A 25,271-nucleotide genomic window follows, 5' to 3' on the forward strand; every position below is an offset into this window, starting at 1 on the left:
CAGCAGATTTACAATAACTACTTAGAGTAATTTCCCCTTATTGTGACGTCAAAGTTCACGTTGGTCAAGTGTCGTCTGTCTCTTTGAAAAAAAACGTGAAAAAAAAGCTAAGTGAAATATACTGTTTTGTTTACTTAAAAAGCATGATATTCTTAAAATTACACAATTTATCTGTTTATCAAAAGTTTTACTTTGATTCTCGCGAGAAGGAATCAAGTCTAGTGAGATCGTCCGACATTGATAAATTGCATTGTGGGTCGAAATTTACTGACGCCGAAAAATTCTGTGGGATCAATGTGCAAGAAATCAATTGTAACGTCACTCGAAGGAACGACAACTCTGTTAGTCTTATGTAATGGAATTATTTTATTTACAATGCATGATGTACATAGTCTCGTGTGAGTGTGAAATGGGAAACTATATTTACAGGGAATTACTGGAACGATTAAAACAAGGCATTACTGGTCCGATTTACTGACGCCAAAAAATCCGTTGAATGAATGTGCAACTAGTCCGAATTTTCTATTCACACACGCCTTGCCGGTAGAGCTCGCTTCGCTATTAGTTGTCCAATACCGACGTAAAAATATATTTTATCAATAAAATTGTTAGCATCTATGTAAGAATGTATTTTGGTTTTTTTTTTAAGGTGTTGTGTACCCGATCAGTCTAAAGGTATTTAAAACATTGGAGTTAATAGGTAGAAAATCACTTTATGCTTTTTGTGTGCTCGAATAATGACATTTGCAGCTCTCAGCAAAGGTGTCAAATCTACTTGAAAGGTGGTTTGCATGAAAAGACTATTTCCATAAAATGTGTATGCATACTTGAAATATTACAAGCAATTGAAATTAACAATTCCTGTATTTTAAAAACGGTCATTAGCCAGAATTGATTTAGGTTAATTACAACTTTATTCTGCAACACAATACATACTACTGATAAGATCATATTGTTGACGTTTCAAACAGTAAGATGAATGTCCTGTCCCAAGCAAACATAACCGCATTTGATGCAGTAATCTTGTGTCATATATACATCCTAACCAAATTCTATGAAAAAAAATTCAAAATAAACAAGGAAAAACAAAAGATTTTGTCTCTCAGTAAGGAAAGGAATAACCATGCGTCCACTAATGTGTCATCTATATGTACTTCGTAGGTGGTCTACTTCGAAGCCATGTTCCAATACGTAGTGCTGGTTATTCTTGTTTTCCGTGAAATTACCCTTCCTGGAACAAATGGCATCATATAAACCCTCGTTTTTACAAGCTTGGAAAAGCCATTTTATTCAATAAGCTTGTTCTGACATGTTCATATCTGATTCGGATATTTTATTGTTGACTTTAATTTATATTAAAAAATGTTGTTATATTGATATAATCGTTTGTGATAGAAGGATTTGGAACTATGGAGTTACTGCTTTGATTAAGGTGTGGTCAGATGCTGCCACTCAGATCGTCTTTGCCCTCAGTCCAGCTTGGGGTACATGTATTCTTATTACACAGTTGCTAGATTGGCCTTCATCAATAAATCTGATGTTGCGACCAGGTTTTACTCATCTCATCATTGTGGTGTATTTTGTCTTTTGCTCACTGAAAAAAAGTCGGGGGAGCTCATGCTATACCCTCGGTGTCAGCGTCCGGACCTAATTAAACTTTTTGTAGCAGGCCTTGTATCTAACTTATTACTCGTCCTATATATTTAAAAACACTGCATAAATGATCCATCTTGACCTACTTAGGACCTTAAAGATTTGGATGCTGAATCTGGGACATGAATTGCAGATGCTGGGGCAAGTGAACGTGTTTGGAGCTGGTGCCCTTTGATGACCATAATCTCAATGACTACTAGTTTAAACTTCGCAATACTTGGCGGGAAGGTGTGTCAAATAATACTTATGCACTTGACAGACTTAAAAACTTAATCTTAGCCATACGTTTTGAATTCTGGAGGAGGTTAAGGTTTTTGGAGCAGGTTAAAGTTTTTGGAGCATGTGCCATTTGATAGCCATAGCTAAGTTACTATTGGTCCTAACCTCATCAAACCTGTATAAAAGGTGCCTATTATGTTACACATGCACTTGACAGACAAGCTTTCAGAGCAGAAACCCTTTGATAACTGAATCTTGGTTATAACTTGTCCGTGGAACTTAAGAAATGATAACTTCAATCAGACTCTTGATACTCTTCTCTCATCAACTAGTATGTCAGTAGCTTGCCTTATTTTTGAAATTGTTAATACATAGAGCATACTCTTGCGTATCGTTTCAACTGATATAAAAAAAACTCCATATATAAGCGATGAAAGTATATTGCTACATAAATAAGGAAAGTTGACGATAAAAGATTTGAAGTCATCACGTTTATCACAAAGTATTTTTGCTAGGCTACCATTAATATTTTTCTTAGTAAAACACCTAAATATGTAACAGATGACTTGGACTCTGTGGTATCCTTTATTTCATATTCACAAAGATATATTTAGTCGACGTAAATTTGGAAGTAACAACTAGACACGACCTCGTTGCGAGCAACGAGTGGGTCTTCCGTCCGATTTTTGAATAGATTAGATTAAACTTATCACTTCAAAGAAAAAATCGTAGATCTAAGCGAAAATAGTTAAAAAAAAATTTGCGGCAATCGGGGCTTGAACCCGGGTCACCTAGGCCATGTCCACGACTCTATCGACGGAGCTACTCAGACTCTCGCTTCAGAACTTTGACGCTTAATTTCTGGAGAATGCCTGAATTACCTGAAAGCACCTTGTTGCGAGCAACAAGTGGGTCTTTCGTTTGATTTTGAATTGATAGGGTTCAATTAAACTGTTGACATTTGGTACGATTTACTATCATATTAACTTCCTTTTAAACAAATTTTTCAACCTACACTGAGAAATGAAGATTTCCGGAAAACGTCAACTTCAATATCTCTGCAATGCGTTGTCCGATTTTAAAACGGTTTTCAGTTTTGTATTCAGTACGACCGGAAGTGACGGACGACCTGCTCATATTAAAATTTGATAAGTTTAAAACATATTCTGATGGAAACGGAAGACCCTAAATATCAATTGATAATACGTCGTCTATTTACCTAGATGTCGAGTTGTGGGCAACAACGTTTGAATTCATGTACACGTCTTTGAATGAATTCTGCTGTTTACGAATATGGAAACAGGTCTGCCAAAAATAGAGCACAGTTGGTACCCATGGAAATTCGAACAGACTGTTGGAAAACCTGATTTCCAAAAATCTTTTTATTTATCTCATCATCTGAGTACTTGTGTACGCAATTAGACTGGCAATTAACAAAATAGTTTTGTAGATGACCAATGACAAGGTAAGGTAATATACGAGGTCCTTTTTTTAAAAAAAAGCAGCTATCAATGATGCCACAAAGTCTTGCCTTTAAGTTATCGTAGGGAATGGTTGTTTAAAGTGTAAAAAAGCTGTAAGTTCTGATACTATTGAGTTAGTAAAATTTCGTGATTTCAGATTTTCTAAAGTTCCTTTGAATTTTAAGCATTCACATATGATTAATCCTTTCATATACGTGTTGCTTAAATGTCATTACTTACACAATAGCTGTTTGATAATTGATTTATTTTACATCTGCACATATTATGTTAATTCTTAAAGTTTATAGTGTTATTTTCTTGTTCACTATATATGTTTTTGAAAAGTATATGATGCATATCTGACTCGTGTATAAGTTTATTCCATGCACATTCTAGATAAAATTCTGAAAACTAAAACGCGTTTTGGTCAGTTCGAAGTTTTTTAAAGCTAGGTCCAACAACAAGATAATGATCTCAGGGTTAGTAGACTAGTATTAAACCCATACGGTAGCGAACGTCACGAAAAATTAGTAATTGTTGAAAAATGTTGAACTAAGTTGAATTTCAACCAGCATGCCAATGCTTTTTATTCTTTGGCTTAACCTTACATAAAAACCCTTCCAATAATTCTTATTCAGTTCTGAAGATTAAAACTGTAAGGAACGATATAGAAATATTTTATATCAACAATTGACTACACATGTATATACAATAATATTGTTCGTCTTATTTCCACGCGAAACTGTCAATTTATAGTTATAAGAGCGTAGCAATCGTTTTTGAAATTTATTATCTGATTTAGAACTACTCACGCCTTCTTTTGTCCTGATTTTGCTATTTACGAGTGAAATAATTAAACTACATCCAATGCATATATTTAAAACACCTGCGTATGAATGTTATTATATGTTTTCTAAACAACACTTGTTGTCTTGTTTTACTAGTCAACATTTAAGAGTCGATCTGTCTCTCTAACACAAAATATTTGGTCAACGACCAAGAATTAGCTGATAAAGTTAACTTTTATTACTGTATAAGCGTCCACTGGTGATACACAATATTTTGATATAAATCAAACACTTAATTTAAAGATACAGAATAACAAAACAGGCATTTTAAACTTTGTATAGTGATCTTTCGGTGTTTTGGGGTGTGCTTGTTCTTAACGTAGCCTTAATGACATCCGTGACAAAAGATTGGTAGACAGAACCAGGTCTACCGGGACCATCTCAGTTACGTGTGGCTACTGTGAGCTCCTCGACCAAAGATGGATAGAGAGAGCCGGGTCTACTGGGACTACCTCGGTTACGTGTGGATACCTTTAGCGTCTCGACCAAAGATGGATAGACAGGACCAGATTTACTGGGACCACCTTGGTTACGTGTGCCTACTGTGAGCGTCTCGACCAAAGATGGATATACAAGACCAGATTTACTGGGACCACCTTGGTTACGTGTGCCTACTGTGAGCGTCTCGACCAAAGATGGATAGACAGGACCAGATTTACTGGGACCACCTTGGTTACGTGTGGATACCGTGAGCGTCTCGACCAAAGATGGATAGACAGGACCAGATTTACTGGGACCACCTTGGTTACGTGTGCCTACTGTGAGCGTCTCGACCAAAGATGGATAGACAGGACCAGATTTACTGGGACCACCTTGGTTACGTGTGCCTACTGTGAGCGTCTCAACCAAAGATGGATAGACAGGACCAGATTTACTGGGACCACCGTGGTTACGTGTGGCTACTGTGAGCGTCTCGACCAAAGATGGATAGACAGGATTGGGTCTACCGGAACCACCTGGGATACGTATGACTTCCGTGACCTTCGTGACCAAAGATGGATAGACAGGACCGGTTCTATTGGGACCACCTTGGACACGTGGTAAAGGACCTTTACGGGACGGGTATGTGCATGAGCCAGCTAGACCAGTCGAAAATCGTTTACAGCATTTGCCTCCATATGGACACATTGCGTCATAGCCGCAAGGTACCTGCATACCACCGACTATTATATAGTTTTCGTTGCAGGAACCTGGGCGCTCGAGTTCTGCTGGTATTTGACATCTTTGACCCTTGTCTCCAGCATAACAACATTTCTGTACTTCGGGGCATTGTTCGTCAATGTTACAATGTGGGCCAAGGTCTAGCTCCTGGTAAATCTTCTTTGATGGGCAACGCCCGGGCTTTGGTACACCTAAAATGTTTTGTTTTTGTTAACCAAAAGTACAAATTTCACATTGAAAAAACGATATTCAATTTCCGTATTTTTATAGAAGTTGGAAGATTTATCGACTGAGCTATAACATAACTTTACACTCCTGACCAAAGGCAATCAGACGTTGAAGACGTTTCTGATAATGTGTACTTAGTAATAATTGGTAGAAAAAAAGAAGTTAGTTCTGTTTTTACTCTTAGTATTTGATCAGAGACGTCTGAGCTACACAAATATCAACATGACTATTGCTTTCTGCTTCTGATAATTTGTTTATCAATTTTAGGTAATTCACTCAAACCAAAAAAAAAGGTACAAGAGGACTATATATACAGAATAAATAAAAATACAAATCGTCAGTAGCATATATATATATATATATATATATATATATATATATATATATATATATATATATATATATATATATATATATATATATACTGTCAAGCAGGAAAAAGATAAAAGTAAAACTGGACTTATAAAAGGATTATCAATATTAATATAACACTTTGGTATAAAGGATTAGAACTGAAGAACAAGTAAGTGGAACAGAACAGAATAGAAAATAATTGGCATAAAATCAAAGAACATTCTCAGAGACTTACATCTCAATATAACGCAAAATGAAAACCACTAACCCTACAGAGTAAACTAATCGATGTAACATATTCATTTTTATGTATAAAACATACATTATTATATTTACATGTGTTAAGGTATTCAATGTTTAACGACCAATATTTGTACCTGATAAATAAATTGCTCTGTATTTTAAATTATGGAATCGTTTTGAAAGTGATGTCAAATAAAATTACCCCACAGAGGAATTTTTCAAATGTTGAATGTTTTCTAATGAATTACATGTACACCTTAAATTTTACATTAAAGTATATGAGCAGCGTATGGCTTATTAAGATATTGTAAAAACTAGCTTGCATTTCATGCAACTTTCCTGTGATAATTTGCATAAACTATCTTTTTTTTCAAATATGTAATAAAAAATTATTTACCGCAAATATTTAAAGAAAAATGAAATAACTTTTCAAAAAAAGTGTTAGGTGCAGAATTACCAGCTTACTTCATGTGATCAGTCATGTGAATTTGGATTATATCACTTTCATCTCTATCTTCTAGTAAATATTTAACTAATGTAAAATGATTAAAAATTGTTTATGATCGAAATCCCTTCATTATTACATACCTTGAATACCTTAAATTGGATATTTACTCTTACATCAATTTGTTCGAAATTGTATGATCCTTTTTTTTGTTTAGAAAATTTTTTCAGTTATATCGTTCCATTTTTGAAATATTGAATTTTTTAAAAACCATTTATACAAACTTGGAAGTAATGGAAGACTTGTAACTTCCGCTACGGATTTTCTGTCAACTCTTACAGGAGCTCCTCCGGCTCCTTCTCTAGGACTTCCTCCGCTTACTTTTTTAGGAGTTCCTCCGTTCCCTTCTTTAGGAGCTCCTCCTTTACCATTTTCAGGAGTTCCTCCGTTCCCTTCTTTAGGAGTTCCTCCTTTACCCTTTTCAGGAGTTCCTCCGTTACCTTCTTTAGAAGTTCCTTTGTTACCTTCTTTAGGAGTTCCTCCGTTCCCTTCTTCAGGAGTTCCTCCGTTCCCTTCTTTAGGAGTTCCTCCGTTCCCTTCTTTAGGAGTTCCTCCGTTCCCTTCTTTAGGAGTTCCTCCGTTCCCTTCTTTAGGAGTTCCTCCTTTACCTTTTTCAGGAGTTCCTCCGTTACCTTCTTTAGAAGTTCCTTTGTTACCTTCTTTAGGAGGTCCTTCATAACAATATTCAGGAATTCCTCCGTTACCTTCTTTAGAAGTTCCTTTGTTACCTTCTTCAGCTCTTCCTCCGTTACCTTCTACAGAGGTTCCTCCGTCAATTACTTCAAAACCATCGGTAACCGCCCTTAAGAGAGGTCTCATAATACCTTCCCCAAGACTTGTTCTGTGTCTTATGAAACCTTCTCTGGGATATCCTCCACCTACGCCATGTGCGGAATATTCGTCGTTATAATCATACTCATCAGTATAATCACCGTCAGCCAAACAAAATGCAACTACGAGACCCAAGACCAGCAATGTATACATCTTTGTTTCTCGGGTAATCTGCATGAGACAAGGGAAATAAATAAGTTGTTGTTATTGATATTGAATAAACAGTAACTTTATCTTGTTCTGATTTGCGCACAAAGTAGCTTTTAACTATGTCGAGAGGTGTTTATGATGATATTGAAGACGCTTTGTCAATTAACTTTTTCGCTTTTTGTTTACTGATCAACATTAATGAAAAGAATGAGACATCTTCTACAATTTTTGTTATTTCGCAGCCATTTCTTGTTTTGTAAATGATCTATTTTGATATGAATTACCCCCATTTTCTGGTATAATGAATTTGCTTGATGATTAAAATTTCTTTAAATAATTAACTTAATTGATGGAATATATCTGCACATTTGTTTCAATAGGTCTGAGAACAGAAATAAATTTTAAAAATTAACACAACATTGTTCTTTTAACATATATTTATAGAAGTATTGAGAAAAAACAACTCAAATTTGAAGTTCATGATTCTTAAACAGTTATTGAACAGAAAGTGATGGCATATGACAAATGAGAATACTAAAAAAGGGATTAGCTCTGCTCCTCTTTCTAGTATTATAACACTTTTGTTGAAAGTGTGTGCTTAAAACATAAAAAAACTAATAGATCCTTTGGATTTATATATATAAATAAATTATTAATAACATTTAAAGAATAATACTTAGAATTTATCTGTGATGGAATTAACCCGAAGTATTTTTTTACATCTGCATTTCTTAAATTAAGAACTGTTAACTTCCTTAAATTAATGTAATTTTTATAAGAACATTTGACAAAATACAACTGATCAGAATATAGGCCTACTAAACAAGAATTGAAAAATTGGGTTTATGTGGAACAAATCAAAACTGAGATCACACAATATGGCATACCTACACCAAAAAACATATTAAATTTTTAAAATTCAAATTATCTAAGATAAGTAGTTGCTGAGAAATCTTTGACGATTTTTTTTTGAAAAATTAAGCTAAAAATGATTAAAGTAGATATTTAACAAGAAGTTGGCGTCCGATTGGTACAAAAATATAAACCATGATATTGTATACCTAAACAACGTTTTAAAATTTGAAGCATCTGTGATAAAAAGTTGCTGATAGATCTTTGATATATATATTGCTTTTAATTTAGGCTTAATTGAGCAAACTCGTCATATAGAAGAAATTTGACGTCCTATTGTTACAGCAATACAGTCCACGATATGCATGCCTAAATAATGAGTGTATTACAATTTCAAGCATTTTCAATTTATAGTTGCTGCGAAAAATGAAACAGGAATATATTTGTTACGGACAGACAGCCGGGCGGACAGAAAGACATATAAAGGTTTAACAGTTTATCCCCTTCTTCTTTGGAGGGAGGTTTAATAAATCCCAAAGGGCTTTATGATATATTTTATAACGCCTGATCTTATTTAATTATCTCATATTATTATCGTATGATTTTTAGTAATTGTTCCATCAAATATTGACAAATGAATTAATAAAATGTATTATAAAATAGATTGGCAGTGGTATCACAGACAAAATGACTGGAAAATGTTTATATTCTATATGTCATATAATGACTATCATGTGATCAACAAAAAGTCCCGTGATCAACGACTTGCATGTCCTTAAAAAATGAAAAAGACCGCAATCAACAATTATGCATTTTAGAATGTGTGAAATGTTTCATTTTTAACCCAATTATCGTGTACATCGGCCAGAACATAAAAACAGTCTTCAACAAAAAGTAAGGGCTTTTCGACAGCCCCAGTATCCCTTTTTAATTAAATGTTAAAAAAAAAGTATTCTCTAATTTATTTCCAAGTGTTCTAAACGCCTTGGTATCCCCAGTTGCTTAGATAGGAACTTATAAGTAGTGCAATGTGAAAAGAAAGATAACTCCAGAACTTTACAGGTAGCTTCACTTCTAATTTCCAGAAGAATATTTTCAAAAAATCATATTGAAGTAAGTATTCATTCCCCGGACACCAAATTTGGTATGCCTACAGTACTTATGCTCTATATTCTTAGAGCAAAGCGAGATAACTCTTTCTAAAAAAAAATTTGAAATTTAAACAAGTTGTCATCTTTATGCCCTTCAAACCCCTAGAAGGAGTCAAAAAGTGGCCCCTCGGCCCATGATATTAGGATTGTACTCTTACTTCCAAACAATAGTCTGAAAAGATTTTGAAAATCGGAAGAGAATTACAAAAGTTACAGCAAAAGGGCTGTTTTGAACGTTAACCCCTGCAGATCCCTAATGTTTCAAAATCATGTACCCTAAACCTTCTCCGGTCTGCGCATTGTTTGTGTCATTATACTAGTGAAATATTGTAATGTTAACTTGAAAACTTTTTGAGAAAACGTGGAACTTGTGATTTCAACTTAACATTGAAACTCCTATAGACAATTTTCATCAACCCATAAAACCGGAAGTACTATATATTTTTTGTTAAAACTTAACATGTATGTTAACTACTACTACGTTAACAATATTAAGTCGTCTTCTTAAATTTCTAAGATCATTTGAATTTTTTTGTTTGCTATCCCCCTTTTTCTCAAGTTTGAGGTCAAATATCTTAAAAACGATAAGATATAGAAAAACGTTCATACTGACAAATTTGTACAACTTAACAAGATACATCTTATTCTAAAATTTGAATGCTCCAACTCAAAAAGTAAGTTAGATATTGCGTTTCATTTTATTTTTAGTGATATCTTTGTAAAAATCGGAAGTAACGGAACCAGAAGTCCAAAACCTTACATACGCGTGTCATCAACAATTGCTTTTGGACAGTTGCATATTTGTTTCAATATTTCTTTCCGTTTTCAAAAAATGGCTGACACAAATCCTGTCGAGAATAATAATAAAAAAAGACAAAAAACACTAGGTCTTTTCGACCGAAAGTCGAAAAGCCCTAATAATTCTTAATAAAATTACTAACCCATACGAGTTAATGTTAACTCCGCGTACGATTTAATATATCCGACATGCGAGTTAATTTGTTTACTTGTTATTACTGAGTGTGTATTGTTTTAAAATTTATCTCTATAACTCAAAAATATGTTACACTTTCTTTTTTCTTTGATTTTAGTTTAAATAATTTTTGGTCTAAAGAATTTGGATATTTGTTTAATAGAATTCTGGATAAAATTTAGGCAATATCTGTTCGATAAATTACATAATGTATCGAGCACTGAATATGCTGAACGACTTGTAACTTCAAAATAAATTCATTTGCTTATAAAAAGATACGGAAAAAACGATAGGATAAACCGAAAAACTGATTTATAAAACGATATATAACGCACGATAAAACAGTAAGCACGCAAAATTGGATAAAATACGACTGTGTAAAATAACATTACGGATACTGTATCAAAGTTGCCTTAACAATACTTAACTTAAAGTTGTATTCTAATTAAAAAAAAATCAGCAATCGACGTGATATATTTTTATTTTTTCTTCTATTGACAAAAAGGATTTAGATAAAAGATTGGATTCTTGGTTACAACCAAAAACAATTTCCCTTGTCTTTGACAAGGACGTACATACTAACGGGAAAGTCAACTTCTATATTCGACATGTTTATTTCCCAAACTATCACGCGAGCCTTGACATGTTTTTAAAACTCTGTTTAATCCCGGTAAAATCAGTATGTCGTTTTTTATTCCATAATTTTTCTCCTCTTGTTAAATGGGATAGCTTTTTCATACATTTTAAATAATATGTAGTGAATTAAGTTAGATAGAAAGAAAATCAACATTGATTTTTACGTAATTCGGAAATGGGGCAAAAACGGGTATCGGGGTTTTGAGAACTCCGTCGTAATAATGATCAAATCAGGGTTAAAAAGTACATAAAAAATATCTTTAAAAAATTCAATATAGTTTTTTAAAGGTTTTGTATCAAGTCATATCATAGATATATAAAGTTGAAATTGACGAGATCACGTACCGCGTGATTTGGCAAGACTTGTGAGAGTTGCGTATCCCGTTAGAATATACACTCCTATCCTTGATGAACAGTTTCGGGAATTACATTGTAACCCATTTACGTGACGCAATAGATGCACAAGAAATGAACAAGGTAGAATGTCTACCATATGTCTATAGTACCATGTAACTATCTTTAATGTCAACATATATTTACATGTATCTGGCATGTCGTCATATTTAGAGATAAATAACTTGCACACAAGGAGCAGAAGAATGTCACCATACAGTTGTACACACATTCAGTTCTCATCAAAATTCACTAGAAAGATGACCTTGTCGGTGTAACGAAGAAAATTGACCCGGGTTGTAAACTCGTTGTAAACCGGGTTGACTCGTAAGTCATTTTTTGAATGTTGAATATTGACACAAGGGTTATATTTCAACAGCTTGATATTTTTTCTTTGTTAAAATTTAGACTTAAAGTCGTGAGATTAATTTCATTGTATCAACAGCTTAAGAAATATTTTTTTCTTAACTCTGATGACCTCGACACGTTGAAAATTGATTCAGTCTTTAAACTGGAACTTGAAACACATATGTATATACGTAAACTTTTCAGTTTTAAAAAATACATTAATTTATTCTGTCAAAAAATGCAATTTATAATTTCATTGACGAAAGCAATTATCATTAATAAACTTATGTTTAATTTCTGTAATCATTATTAATTAGAAACGTTAAAAGCAGAATTAAATTATTGTCATCCTTAGATGCAAAGAAAATTTGTTTGTTGAAGCTTGCATCTTACTAGCTAACCTATACTATTTATGTCTATTCATTTTTGAAAGGTCGCTCTGATTTCACTCCTTATATGGTTTTGTAAGATCTGGTAAAACATACATAGCACAGAAGTAGTTTCACAATTCTAATTATAATATGATTATATTCTTTCTACATAAAAAGAAATAATTCTGAGGTAGTATAATTAATTCTTTAGACATTATTAATTAATACGCGCTTGTTTAGATAACTTTATAATGTAGTACTCTTGCCCTTGGTTTTGTGGACATCTTTTAAGGCATACTTACTTTTACTTCTCTTTATTGCAGAAATTTATTAGATCTTTAAACATATTTTTTTTGCATTGAACAATATATCGTTAGTTCGATATCCATATTTTGTGACTGTGTGATCAATGGTGTCAAAGAAGCTTATCTTGGAGTTTTATAAAAATATGAGGGTAATATTTTGTTTGGACTGAGTGAAAATCACATTTTCATTGATATGTAAATTTGTGGTTACGCAATTTGTTGTTAGAAATTGCACTTTAATGAAATTTAGTGGATCAACTTAACAACAAAATAAACTTAGTTTGGTTTTAAAAGAATACTGATATAATCACAGTACATGTAACAGATAGACAACCACTAATAAAAAGCCCTCCTCCCATGTCAATGCTCGATTATTTCGGCATTCCTGTTTTTATCTTACATTTCATTATGCGGTAACTTTATCATCCTATCATCAACTATTCATAGACATGTATATGATATGAAAGCTTTCACGAAAAAAAAAATACTTTCTAGACATTACGTACAGTGAAACAACATTCAAAAAGCTATCAGAAATATTGTCTGCAGGTACATGTACGTGGTATGAGCGGGGAAAATATATTACTTCAGCTAAAGAGCCGTACATCACAGTTCGAAGAAACAACCTGTATTGTTGTTTATTGTTCACCAACTTTTCCAGCCAGATTTTATTAAACATATTTGTAAATAATCGTCTCGAAACTGTGACAAGAGTAGAACATTTTTTTTTATACGTTTAGACGTCTTTGATTTACAGTCTTATTATAATTATTAACAATAGGTGTATACGAAATCTATTTTTTTTAAACCTGTGTCAGAAACAAATTAAAGCAACAATTTTCTGTGAGATTATACATATTGGTTGTATATTGTACTCACCGTTAGAGTATGTTGATAACAACTTCTTATGTGTCAAGTACGTTTCACTTTTATACCTTTTATGAAAAATGAAATGCAAATCTATAGCTAATTGTTTTCTAGTTTTGTTAATTTTTCTCGGATTTGTGTTATTTTTATAACTTATAATCATATATTTCTCTAACATAGACATGATTTACACATTAGTAGAAATAGGCAGAATGGGACATTAAAGTGCGACAAGAGATGGTGATAAATGCCACAAACATTTAAATACAGCTTTCTTTGAAGTATCATACGCATAATTGCAATTTCTCGGAAATACATTTTTTTATAAACAATCTTTTGGTTAATGCTTTGTTAGTGACATTTGCATTTATCCTTGGTGTTTATTTTTACTTTGCAGGATATATTGTTTTGTACATTTTATTTTGTAGAATTTTTTTAAAAAGATTATTGGGTTTTCAAATCTAATAATTAATATGTATCGTCAAATATTGCTAAATAAATGAATCAAAATACTTTATGTTCAGAGTGTTCATTGGGATAATAAATTTAATTGGTCACGTGTTCTTATTTTGTGAAGCCTGATAAGTTTGTTAGCATACTCATGATCTTAACCACGAACGTAGTTTGTATGTGAACTTTTATGCATTGTTTATTTGTATATTTACGATTGAATATGACTATCAAAACATTCTGAACTGTGAATGTATAAACAATTCATTGGTAAAACTAAACTCTTGCGATGATTATATTACAATGACTTCTTAAATTATATGATTTCTTTACCCCCTGTAATCAACAACAAAATCAAGATATCAACTCTCTAAAACGCTTTGTGTGTATCATATTTTATATAATAATTACGGCGGCGTGGACAAACTAGATGGCAAACTATGAATATGACGTATATGTTCCGACGAATTAGGATTTTTTCAGACGAAATTGGATTTGTTCGGACAAAATACCCATTTCTTCGGACAGATAAGTTATATGTTCGGACAAACGAATCCCAAATTGTGCAAACAAAACTTATTTGTTTGTACGAATACGGATTTGTTCGGATGAATTATGTATTAGATTAAAACCTAAACTTAGTAATGAGGCCTGTAATTTTTTTGTTTATTATTATCATTAGAATTTCTCAATTTAATGCTATCAGTGAAAGGTTTTTGGAGGTTAATTATGTTTACCCAGGATACACATTTTCTCTGACGTATAAACTCCATATTGCTGCTCATGAAGGGGTCAATGTTTGTACAAGTTTGTTAAACTTATAAGAAAAAATTATGCCTGTATGTTCGGCAAAATCTTGTACTGTCATGAGAGGAAAATGATTCAATATCTATTTATTGCTGACCCTTAGATAACTTTAAAGATTCAAGACAAAAATAGATTGGATAATTTGTGAAATATGGGATCATCACATTCTAGGTGTTTGAAGGTTGATGTAACAGTCGATGGGTGTTTTTAGATATCAAAAATAAGAATGGTCATTGAATGCAGGACACTTTGGACAACTTTGACAATAACACTGATCCACGGATATTTTCTTCTAGTTAACATGAACTGCTAGTGGAAAAGCATCATTCTGAGATCCAGAATATTCCTCTATTCCCCACTTCAAGAACGTGAGTTATTTCCCTTATAAAATTGGAACTCTTCTTTGTTAGCGTAACTTCCGCTGACTACAAGGTATGTTGTTATGGACGCCTCCGCCGAATTAACGCTATTTAATGACTGGACGATCGCCAAACTAAGAGAATTTTTGAGAGAGAATAATCAAATAATATCAGCTAGCAAAAAGGAACTTGTCGAAAGAGCACGCGGCGTTATTATTCTTAAACTAACGGCTGTCCAAGGGCAAAACAATCAGTCTGAGAAAAACTCCAAATCGTCAACTTTTCCAGATGGAGAACCTATACCCGATATCCGCACTCTGTCTAACAGGTCATCAGATTTTACTAACATTCCCGATTTTTCAGAGAAAGATATTTATAATTATCTTGTAATCAAAATGAACACTAAACGTCAACTTAAATCAAAAGTGTTCCTTGAAGATAAACATGTCCATTCGGTGGAATACAACCCTATCAATAATGAAAGTTCTCATTGTGCCATACGTTGTAAAGTTATACCATCATTCCCATCAGCTGACATGAGCAAGCGTCCTGACTATGATGTGTCAACATTTTTGTCAAAGGTTACAGGCAATGTGTTCGCTGCACATTGCACCTGTACAGCAGGGTATGTTAATTGTAATTGTGTACACTATCGTGCCAGAAGTATGTACACTTTTCCTTTTTCCCTATACATTTCATTGAAACAAGACATATTTAAAAGGGTTTTTGTTGTTATTTTTTGTCAGATTTTGAATAATTTTTTATTGATTTAATTAGATTCAATTTGCACTTTTTGACAAAAGTTGAAATAGTTTTTTGACAACTCATTTGTAAATTATGATATTTCAAACACAACACAAAGATATTTTTTAAAGACTCTATTATACTGTATATCTTTTGCAATCAATATGATGCCAAAAAAAAAAAAATAGAGAACTTTATATTTTGAATTGGTCAATCCAATTTTTTCAAAATTAATTAAGGGGTTATTTTTTAACGAATCTTTAAAAAATGTTGGTTTTCAATGATATATAGCGTGAAAAGAAAAATATTGACATACTCTTGGCACTGGTCCGAGTGTAATACATATAATCAATATCTTAATTACCAAAAAAAAATTTAAGTAAAAAAAAGATGGGGAAAATACTTAAAAACTTAATCTTTGTGTTTCTATGAAGTACTTGTTTCACTTTAGATATAACTCATGAAAAGTGTAAAGTTATTTTTAAATAAATAATTACAGATATATTTTTCTATCATCATTAAATCACAGTTTTGGTGAGGCGTGCAACCACATTTCTGCATTACTTTATACAATTGCTGACATTGCTGAAAAAAAGAAAAGTGGTCTTCTTTCATGTACGTCAACAAAATGTGTGTGGAACAACCCAAGGAAAAGAAAACTTAGTCCAAAAAAGTGCAGTGAAATAAAATTCAAAAAGTTTTCATTTGGCTGTTCATCAGTTCTAGAAAATAAAACCAGCAAATCTGCAACTAACAGCATCATAGCATCAACAACATTCAACGTAGAAAGATTTAGAAAAACTCTTGTTGAAAAAAAATCTAAAGCAGGCTGGCTTACATATTTTGCAAAGAAAAAAGATGGTACTGAGGAAAATATACCATTGCTTCATAATATTTTATTTATGTATCATGATAGTGTAGATATGTGTAATTCACAAGTACAAAGTGATTTGTGCAAATTTTTTGAGTCTCTCTCTGTGTCAGATGCTGATTGTGCCAAAATTGAAAAACTTACAAAGGGTCAAAACAAAAGTCAGAACTGGTTTGAATGCAGGAAAGGAAAGTTGACAAGTTCAAATTTGGGAAAAATTTGTATGCTAAGGCCAGAAACTGACCCCCAAAATTTATTGAAATGCTTTTTGTATAATGTTTCCTATCCCACCAACAAATTTGTCAGGTGGGGAATTGAACACGAGCCTGCTGCTAGGATATTTTATTGTAAAGTATATCCTTCATATATAGTGAGTCAGTCAGGACTTACTGTTAATCCAAAATACCCTCATCTAGGTTGTAGTCCTGATGGTATTGTTACATTACCAACTGGTGAGATTGGTCTGCTAGAAATTAAATGTCCAGCATCAGACAGATGGCGAATCCTTTCACCAGCTGAATGTAGACTTGATTCTGAATTTTGTTGTTCACGTGATGAAAATCAAAATTTAAAACTAAAAACAAACCATAATTATTATTTTCAGGTACAAGGTCAAATGGCAATTTGTAATAAACAATGGTGTGATTTTGTAATATGGACACTGAAGCCACCACTCTCTGTAGAAAGAATATATTTTGATGAATCATTCTGGTTGAAATGTTTAAATAGACTGAATGATTTTTATCTGAAAAGCATGCTTCCAGAACTATTCACACAGAGGTTGTTAAGGTCTCTGAAATAAATTGCAACATGGATCTTCAGTCCCCTTTGCTCAGTTGTTTTATTATCATAGGCGTCGGAACCGGGGGGCTAGGAGGGCTTAGCCCCCCCCCCCCCCCCGGCCACTCTTTTTGCAAAGTTAGACCTAACCATTAGGCAAATAGCAAAAAAGAAGGTTCACCCCCTCCCCCCACTTTTTGTCGCTGCAAACATAATTGTTCCTAAATTTACTTTAAAAAGATTCAAATATTCAACACCCCCCCCCCCCCGGAATAGGAATTTCACGATTAGGGGGAAAAAAAAATGTTGGTAGTAAGAATTATTTTGGAACTGAAGGTATCCCCCCACCATGGATTAGCAATGTCATGATTTTGGGAATTAGGTTTTTTTTTTTTTTTTTTTTTTTTTGCTTGTCAAGATTTCTGAGGATTAGTCTAGCCCCCCTCCCTTTTAATTTGCCTCCGACGCCAGTGTTTATTCATTTTTAGAACTTAAAATGGATAGCAGTTCAGGTATTGTATTCCTTTATTGCAGAAGGAATAACAAGTTGATATACATGTAATGTTAAAAAAACTTCGTTTTTTTCATTTTGTGAAACTTAATGCCAATTATACAGAATGGAAAAATCAATGCTACACAATTCCTTTGATTTCAACCATACAACAATTGTACTAAACCAATTACAACAATTGTACAAAATATTTGAATGAGAATTGTTTTCATATGTGCAAAAATCCTTATCTATAAATTAAGATATACAAATACATGTACCTGTCAATGAATTAATATTACCTTAATGACAAACAATTCATTGACAGAATATGATTTTTGAATTAGATTCATACATACATTAATATTTTCATGGTGGTCATTGCTTTTAAGATAGCCTATAACTCTATGTCCTGCTGTTGTCATACATTAAATGTATAAAAATTCAGAAGTATTGTTTTATATATATATATAAATATAATTAGAAGATTTTAAATATGTTTTGCAAAAAGTATGAGTTCTTAGTACTTAATATGTGTGCATGCACTTCTTTATAATGAGACTGAATTTATGCACATGCAATTAAAAAATATGAAAATCTCATCAAATAACTATAGCTATATATATTGGAAGCAGACATTGAACAAGTTACAGGAATATTTTTTTCTATCATAAGAACCTTAAATTGTATGCAAGCACATTTTCACTATTTAGCTATGAAGCAATGTCATATTCTGGAACAGTACACAAAGGGGGAAGGAGATTTGTCAAAGCAACACAAATTTTCCAAATTTTAGAACACTGAGATGCCATACTTAACTGCATCACACCTTCAAAAATATGAAAGTTCTTAATTCTTTCCATTTGTCTTTCAACATGTATTCTAAGATGTGCTATTTCACGAGTCAGTAAGACATCACTTCTGGACATTTGTGTATTTTTTTTCTTGAAAGGGGGAATAATAAGATGAATACCCTTTGGCGTAGTTAGATCTGAAATGATGAAACCCTTATCTGCCATGATAGCATCGCCAACTTCACACAAATCTAAAATTCCGCAATTCTCTGTTAATTGTTTGTCACTTATACTTCCCCCCCCCCCCCCAAAGGTCTGAAACAAATGTTGTAACACCTGCTGGGCTGATGCCTATGAGTCCTTTAAATATCATATGGGATTTATAATCACTGTAGATTAATGACTTGTTAGCAAGAGAACTAGGTGTTTGCACAAAAACTTCAGTACAGTCTAATATGACTCTGCAGTTACTAAATTTTCCCTTAAATGAACATGGCATGGTGGCATATATTGTTTCTTTGAATGGCCACATTATCAAAGGCTGCAACTGAACAAACAAAAAATCAATCCATAAATTAAAAATATCGCTGCAAGTTGAAACACTAACATTAAACCTGTCTGATAAATCCTCTAGGAGTAATCCCAGCCGTAGTCTCATGAGAACAAGAAAAAACTCGTCAATAATCCTTAGTCTTCTTGGTCGTCCTTGATTTGAAGATGAAATCCCTACACGTGTTGTACTTTCGAGTGCATTATCCTTTATCTCATCAAACACAGCATTAAATGTCTCTTTGTTAGGAATACCTGTGTAGAATAAAATTTTGGAGTCATCCTGTTCTACATCTTCAAAGGTGAACACAGGTCTAGAAACTTGAATCCCTTTATCAATGAAAAGCTTTCCATCAGTCTGTGTTTCTGCAGAGGAGGAAACACACTTTTTCATGGCCATGCTGTTAAAAAAGGATTCATCAGTCTGTGTTGATGAATCTACAGTTAACAAAATAGTCTGAGTTTCCTTATTTTTTGGAACTTCACCAGCACATGTTGTCCAGTCTTTATGGTAATCGTGCATATTTAGGGAATCCTTTAACGGGTCATCTGAAATTCAAATTAAATATACTGCATATCAGTAAGGGATTCGAACTCATGACTTATAGATTTATAATTATAATGTAACGCATTGCGCTACACTGATGGGTAAAATTTTCAGAAAAGAAAAAAAATTAAAATCATGCATGCAATTAGGTTTTTTTTCTGATAAGAATTGCATCACAATATGGAGCTGTCCCATACCACCTTGAAATACATTATAAAAAATATGTAGCAAAATTTTAAGTTTCTCATTAAATTTATATCAGTTATATTAAGTAATAGTCACAAATTATGTAGAACCTGTTTGTTCAAGGCTATCCTGGTTATCCTCACTCTCAGGAAGCTGATTGTCCTGCACACCTGGCTCATGAGAAAAGGGAACAGCTGGGGCATTTGTGGTTGAGGGTGCCTGGATTGCAAAGTAATGTTGTTCTTGACTAATTCAAATGTTTGCTCTATCTCTGAACCCACCCCCCTTTAACACATTAATTTACATACACAAAAACACTCAATGATAGTTAATAAATAAGATACATTCAAAAAATAAATAAACAATGACAAACACTTTTAAACATAATTGAGGAATATTACTAAATGATTGAAGCATAACAACTTCCAACATTATCATTCAAACACTAAACTCAAAATCATTCATTACATACGTTATCTTACAAGATATGCTGGATTTACCCCCCCCCCTCCCCACGAATGTGAATCAAACATGTTTTATCGTTTATACTAACCGATGTTTTGAACACCTTGTTCGGAAATATCGACGGCAAAGGATGGGCTGCAGAGGGGCCGCTACCATTCACGAAATGTGAAGAACACACGTACGAATTCTTGGTGTAGGTGAAGTCCTTGCGCACTAACCTTGCTCGCTGCAGCCATATTCTACGTTTATCTGTATCGCTTGGAAATCTGTGGAGACTGACGACTTGTCCCTCTACGGTTTTCCCCCTATATTTACTACATATACAACAATACTTTCTTGAGCGGTATCCCGAAGCAGAGCTTTTCGTTCGTACGTCCATTTTGACAGTTGTCAAGAACGCCCGCGGAAGTAGACGTATATTTTAACGCATGCGCAGTTTTACAATAGGAGAGTTCCAATTAGGGGGAATAACTCACGTTCTTGAAATGGGGAATAAACTCTGTTTTTAAAATATTAACTCTTCACTTCCTAGGAAAACTAAAAAGCCTCATTCGAGATTCCAGATTCCAGACTTGAAAAACGGATGGATTTTAAAAATCATTACACGTATATACATCAAACTTACAAAGCTGAGCCCTTGATTATATTTTCATGTCCACTCTCTTCTATCAACTGAGTTATCGTTAGGTGCATCAGTGCGTAATAAAGAAGCATTGGTCCTGCTTATTTGTATGGTAGTATGAGTCTGACGTAATTTCGTGCAGTCCGTGATATTTTTTTGGGTTGTTGAAAGTATAAATGATCAAGTATCTGGTGAGAGCTAAATCGTGTAGATTGCAGCCTAGTTAGGTTCTAAAGAGCTATGAATAACAATCAATTTGCTAACAAAAATGGGGACAAAATATTCGGTACATTTAAAATATAACAGGTACCCACTTATCTCTAACGTATTTACATGCATAAAAGGGTAGCAAGATCTGCTTTGGTATATTGTTTGGTACCTTACACTGTGTAATAAAGCAATTACATTGAATGTTCTTCAGATTTTTTAAATGTTTTATTATACAGAAAATTAAAATGTATATTTTGTTCTATTTCTATTAACCAAATGGCAGACTGAGAATATCATTGTAAAAAGGTAGATAAAGCAGTTTTTTTTTTATGAAAAATGTATACAACTGTAATTAATTCTGGTCCAGTTCCTTTTTTATCTTGTAACTTCATTCAGCGGTTCATTTTTATGATAATTTAATTTTAGCATTATTTCCAAGCAAAACTTCTAAGTTTTAAGAAAGCATATTATCAAATCAGCTAATAGACAGCCTCAATCTACTTAATTATGTATATAAAACATAACATCCTTTAAAAAAGAAAGATTTAATTCAGAGTTTCATTAATGGTCACCATTTATCTATAAGTAATGATGTCAAAGTCACTTGGAAAAGTACATTTTAAAATAAATCAAATCGGGGGATCTAGAAGACGTAAGTAAATAAGAAAGCATTTTAAGGGATTTTATATCTACAGTTTTAATTAATGGATTAAGCGTAGAGAGAAAATTAAACCAAAGAAAAAAATGTTGCTCAGTAAGTTTTAAAGGCCACCTTAAACTTAATAATAAAGTCTGTAATTTTTTTTTATTTATATCATAAGATGCTCTCAATTTAACTGTCAGTGAGAGGTTTATGGAGGTACATGTAAATTATATTTTCCCAGCATTCATCATTCTTAATCTAAATCTTCTTCAATAAACTCTGTTTCAAAATGAAAACTGTTCACTTCTTAGAAAAGCTCAGAAGGCTCATTCGAGATTCAAAATTTGAGATTGGAAATGGTTTTCCGAAATCATTACATGTATATACATGAAATATACAAATCTGAGCCCTTGATTACATCTTCATATTAACTTTCTTTAATTAAATGGACTATTGTTAGGTGCAACAGTGCGTAAGATAGAAGAAATGGTTGATACGTATATGTGGGAATTCAAGTCTGATGTAATTTCGTGCAGTCCGTGATTTTAATATAGTAATATATTTTTTTACTTGTTGAAAGTATCACTTATTAGTTCATCTGTTCATCCTCCTAAACTGTTCACCATGGCGGGGTTGTACTGTCATTGCACATGTTGATAGACGATACTTTATGTATCGAAAAAAAAACCACGATCCCCTAACATTTCCTAACGTCTTGTAAAGGTGTAAGCGAGCATGAGCTGAGAAGAAAGCAGCTAACGCGACATTGCCAAAGGGACAATCATTAATAAACTCCTTTTTTCGATAAAATTGATGTGTAATATGTCCGATTCCGACTAATTCTGGTTATTTAACAGTTTTATTCTTTTTACCTGAATGGTACAGTCTTGTAATATGTTGTTGAGATCTTCCTGTTCGGTCAGATATTGTATTTTTGTTAATTGAAGTTGTACATCGATTTGCCCCACAAACAATTTAAAAAGAGTTTTCTCAATCTGGGAGAGATCCAAAATTAATTTTTCTAGCTGTAAAATCTCGTTTATGTTTGTGTAAGCTAAGTCTGACAGTCGGGGTGATACCACACTTAAAAGATTTTATCCATCAGGTATCCTTCCTGGGCATAGGTGTGACATAAGGGAAATAGGGTATCAATATTCATTAGCCTTACTTTAAAGGGACATGGTCACGATTTTGGTCAAATTTTATTTTTCTGCTTTTATTATTTGCAATGCTTGAGCAATACATTTCTAATGATCAATTGAAATTTTAGTGCCAGTCGTTGAGTTTTAAGCAATATACAGAGCTCACAATTCTTCGTCATGTAAACAAGGCTCGTGCCCTGTTTTTGTTTACATAGGTCGAATATACCGGTAAAAAATCTTTTTCAAGCTGGTTTGTTCATCTTATTATTCATTTTAAGCATAAATAAACGGTTCCTTACGATAAATTCATTCATTTAAGGTCTAAAACTAGAATTTTCACTTCAACATTCAAAATGTAAATAAACACTTTGTTTACATAGGGAAGAATTGCAAGCTGTGTAACTCGTTTATAACTCATCAAATGACATTCAAATTTTGGTTGCCTATTAAAAATGACTTACTGAAGCATTGTAAACATTAAATCGAAAAAATAATTTTTGACCAAAATCGTGACCATGCCCCTTTAAGCATGAGACGTATCTACAACCACGTGTTTTTAGTTTTAGTTGTTAGAAAACCTGACTTTTCAAATATTCTCCATTTTACTCCTCTCCGGTCTCAACGACCGGTTGTTTAATAGACAGAACGCTAATTCTGCACGTTCTACAAAGTCTTTGACATTCAAAATATTCCCTATCAAAATGGCAAGACTTTTAAATTGACTGACCAATTATAAAAATTATAAAAGATCTTAATCTACTTTAATGCAAATGAAGAATGTTCACAACACAAATGAGAATCGTTCCCAGAAATATGTACTAAATTTGTTCAGGTACAAAATCTATCAGTACAAATATTTTGCACTATTTAAATCTTGAAATTTATACTAACTCCACAAAAAAAAAATATGAAAAATCAAAACCGTTGTATTAATGACTTTGCAGAATTTGCCAGTTAGTCAAATGTATTATTATGATTAGGTAGAAAACTTCCCAATGTATACTTTCAGAAAACCATCAGGTATCAAACCTTCACTCACATGTAATGCCTAAGAGCATTACATTGACAATTCCAAATCAAAAAAAAAATCTATTCCAAACAGAAAAATACGCAACCATACATCTAAACTAGAAAGAGAAGTTTTTTTTTTAATAAGAAATAGTACTTATATTTTATAATAAAACAAGCTGATAAAAACAACATTACTGTTCTTCTGTTTGTTAAAAGTAAAAGCAAAATACTGATAACAATATGTTACTAGGTAAAATTTATACTGCTGATGTCGTTGGCGGCGCGGTGTCTTTTTATTATTAAATTTGATATATAATCGTTACCATGACTTCTTCCATTTTTTATTTAATCAGAATATTACAGCACAATATATTTTTTTCTAAAGCCCCCCCCCCTTCACAAGGAAAATATAATGGATATATTATTAACATAACTATTAGTTTGAAAAGTAGATATGATGTGAATCTCCATAACTAGTGCACTGAAAAATTAATTGTACTATAAAAATGGATAATATCATAATCTATTTCTTCAATCATAACTTATTTTAGAATTTAAAACATTTCTATTCTATAAGAGTGTAAGGAAAGATTTGACCATTGATATCATACGAATAAGTTTTTGTCACACCTCACCTCAAATGGAAGAGCGCTGTGAAAAGCTTCTAATCGGTTGTTGTTGTTTTTTGGCACAAATAGCCAAGTTTCATATATATCTTTAAATTAATGCATTGCTATTCTTCTACAGATCACCTATTGTGCATTGAACTTTTATTGAATGGAATATTGGTTTATTGAACTGTTATTGAATAGAATATTGACTAATTAACTTTTATTTTCTAAAATTGTGTCATATTGTTCTTCTTTGTACATGATATACTTTGCCTTATTCTCACGGCAAATAAATATGGATTAACGAACTTTTCTATAGTATTCTTTGCATCACATGTATATAAAAATTGTTTTATAAATAATTATGAACTGTTTTTTGAATTTTTTATACATTGTAAAATAAATGTACTGTTTTTGCATGTGTGTACATTGTTCTTTT

General features: G+C 32.7%; 2 protein-coding genes across 2 annotated transcripts; both read right to left on the bottom strand.

Annotated features, from left to right (window-relative positions):
* Positions 1–4,350: 4,350 nt before the first annotated feature.
* On the bottom strand, positions 4,351–7,671 carry LOC128161231 (collagen alpha-1(III) chain-like). The gene is made up of 2 exons (XM_052824457.1): positions 6,899–7,671; positions 4,351–5,535 (listed from the first exon to the last, which is right to left on the bottom strand). Exons 1-2 carry the CDS (start codon positions 7,656–7,658, stop codon positions 4,565–4,567), a joined length of 1,731 nt encoding a protein of 576 aa, XP_052680417.1. The 5' UTR covers positions 7,659–7,671; the 3' UTR covers positions 4,351–4,564.
* Positions 7,672–17,255: 9,584 nt separating this feature from the next.
* LOC128160840 (uncharacterized) lies at positions 17,256–21,025 on the bottom strand. Its single transcript, XM_052824155.1, has 4 exons — positions 20,682–21,025; positions 20,239–20,347; positions 19,183–19,944; positions 17,256–17,356 (listed from the first exon to the last, which is right to left on the bottom strand). Exons 1-4 carry the CDS (start codon positions 20,970–20,972, stop codon positions 17,256–17,258), a joined length of 1,263 nt encoding a protein of 420 aa, XP_052680115.1. The 5' UTR covers positions 20,973–21,025.
* Between the last annotated feature and the right edge of the window lie 4,246 nt (positions 21,026–25,271).

This window comes from Crassostrea angulata, chromosome 8, assembly GCF_025612915.1.
Source record: "Crassostrea angulata isolate pt1a10 chromosome 8, ASM2561291v2, whole genome shotgun sequence".
Classification (NCBI taxonomy): Eukaryota; Metazoa; Mollusca; class Bivalvia; order Ostreida; family Ostreidae; genus Magallana; species Magallana angulata.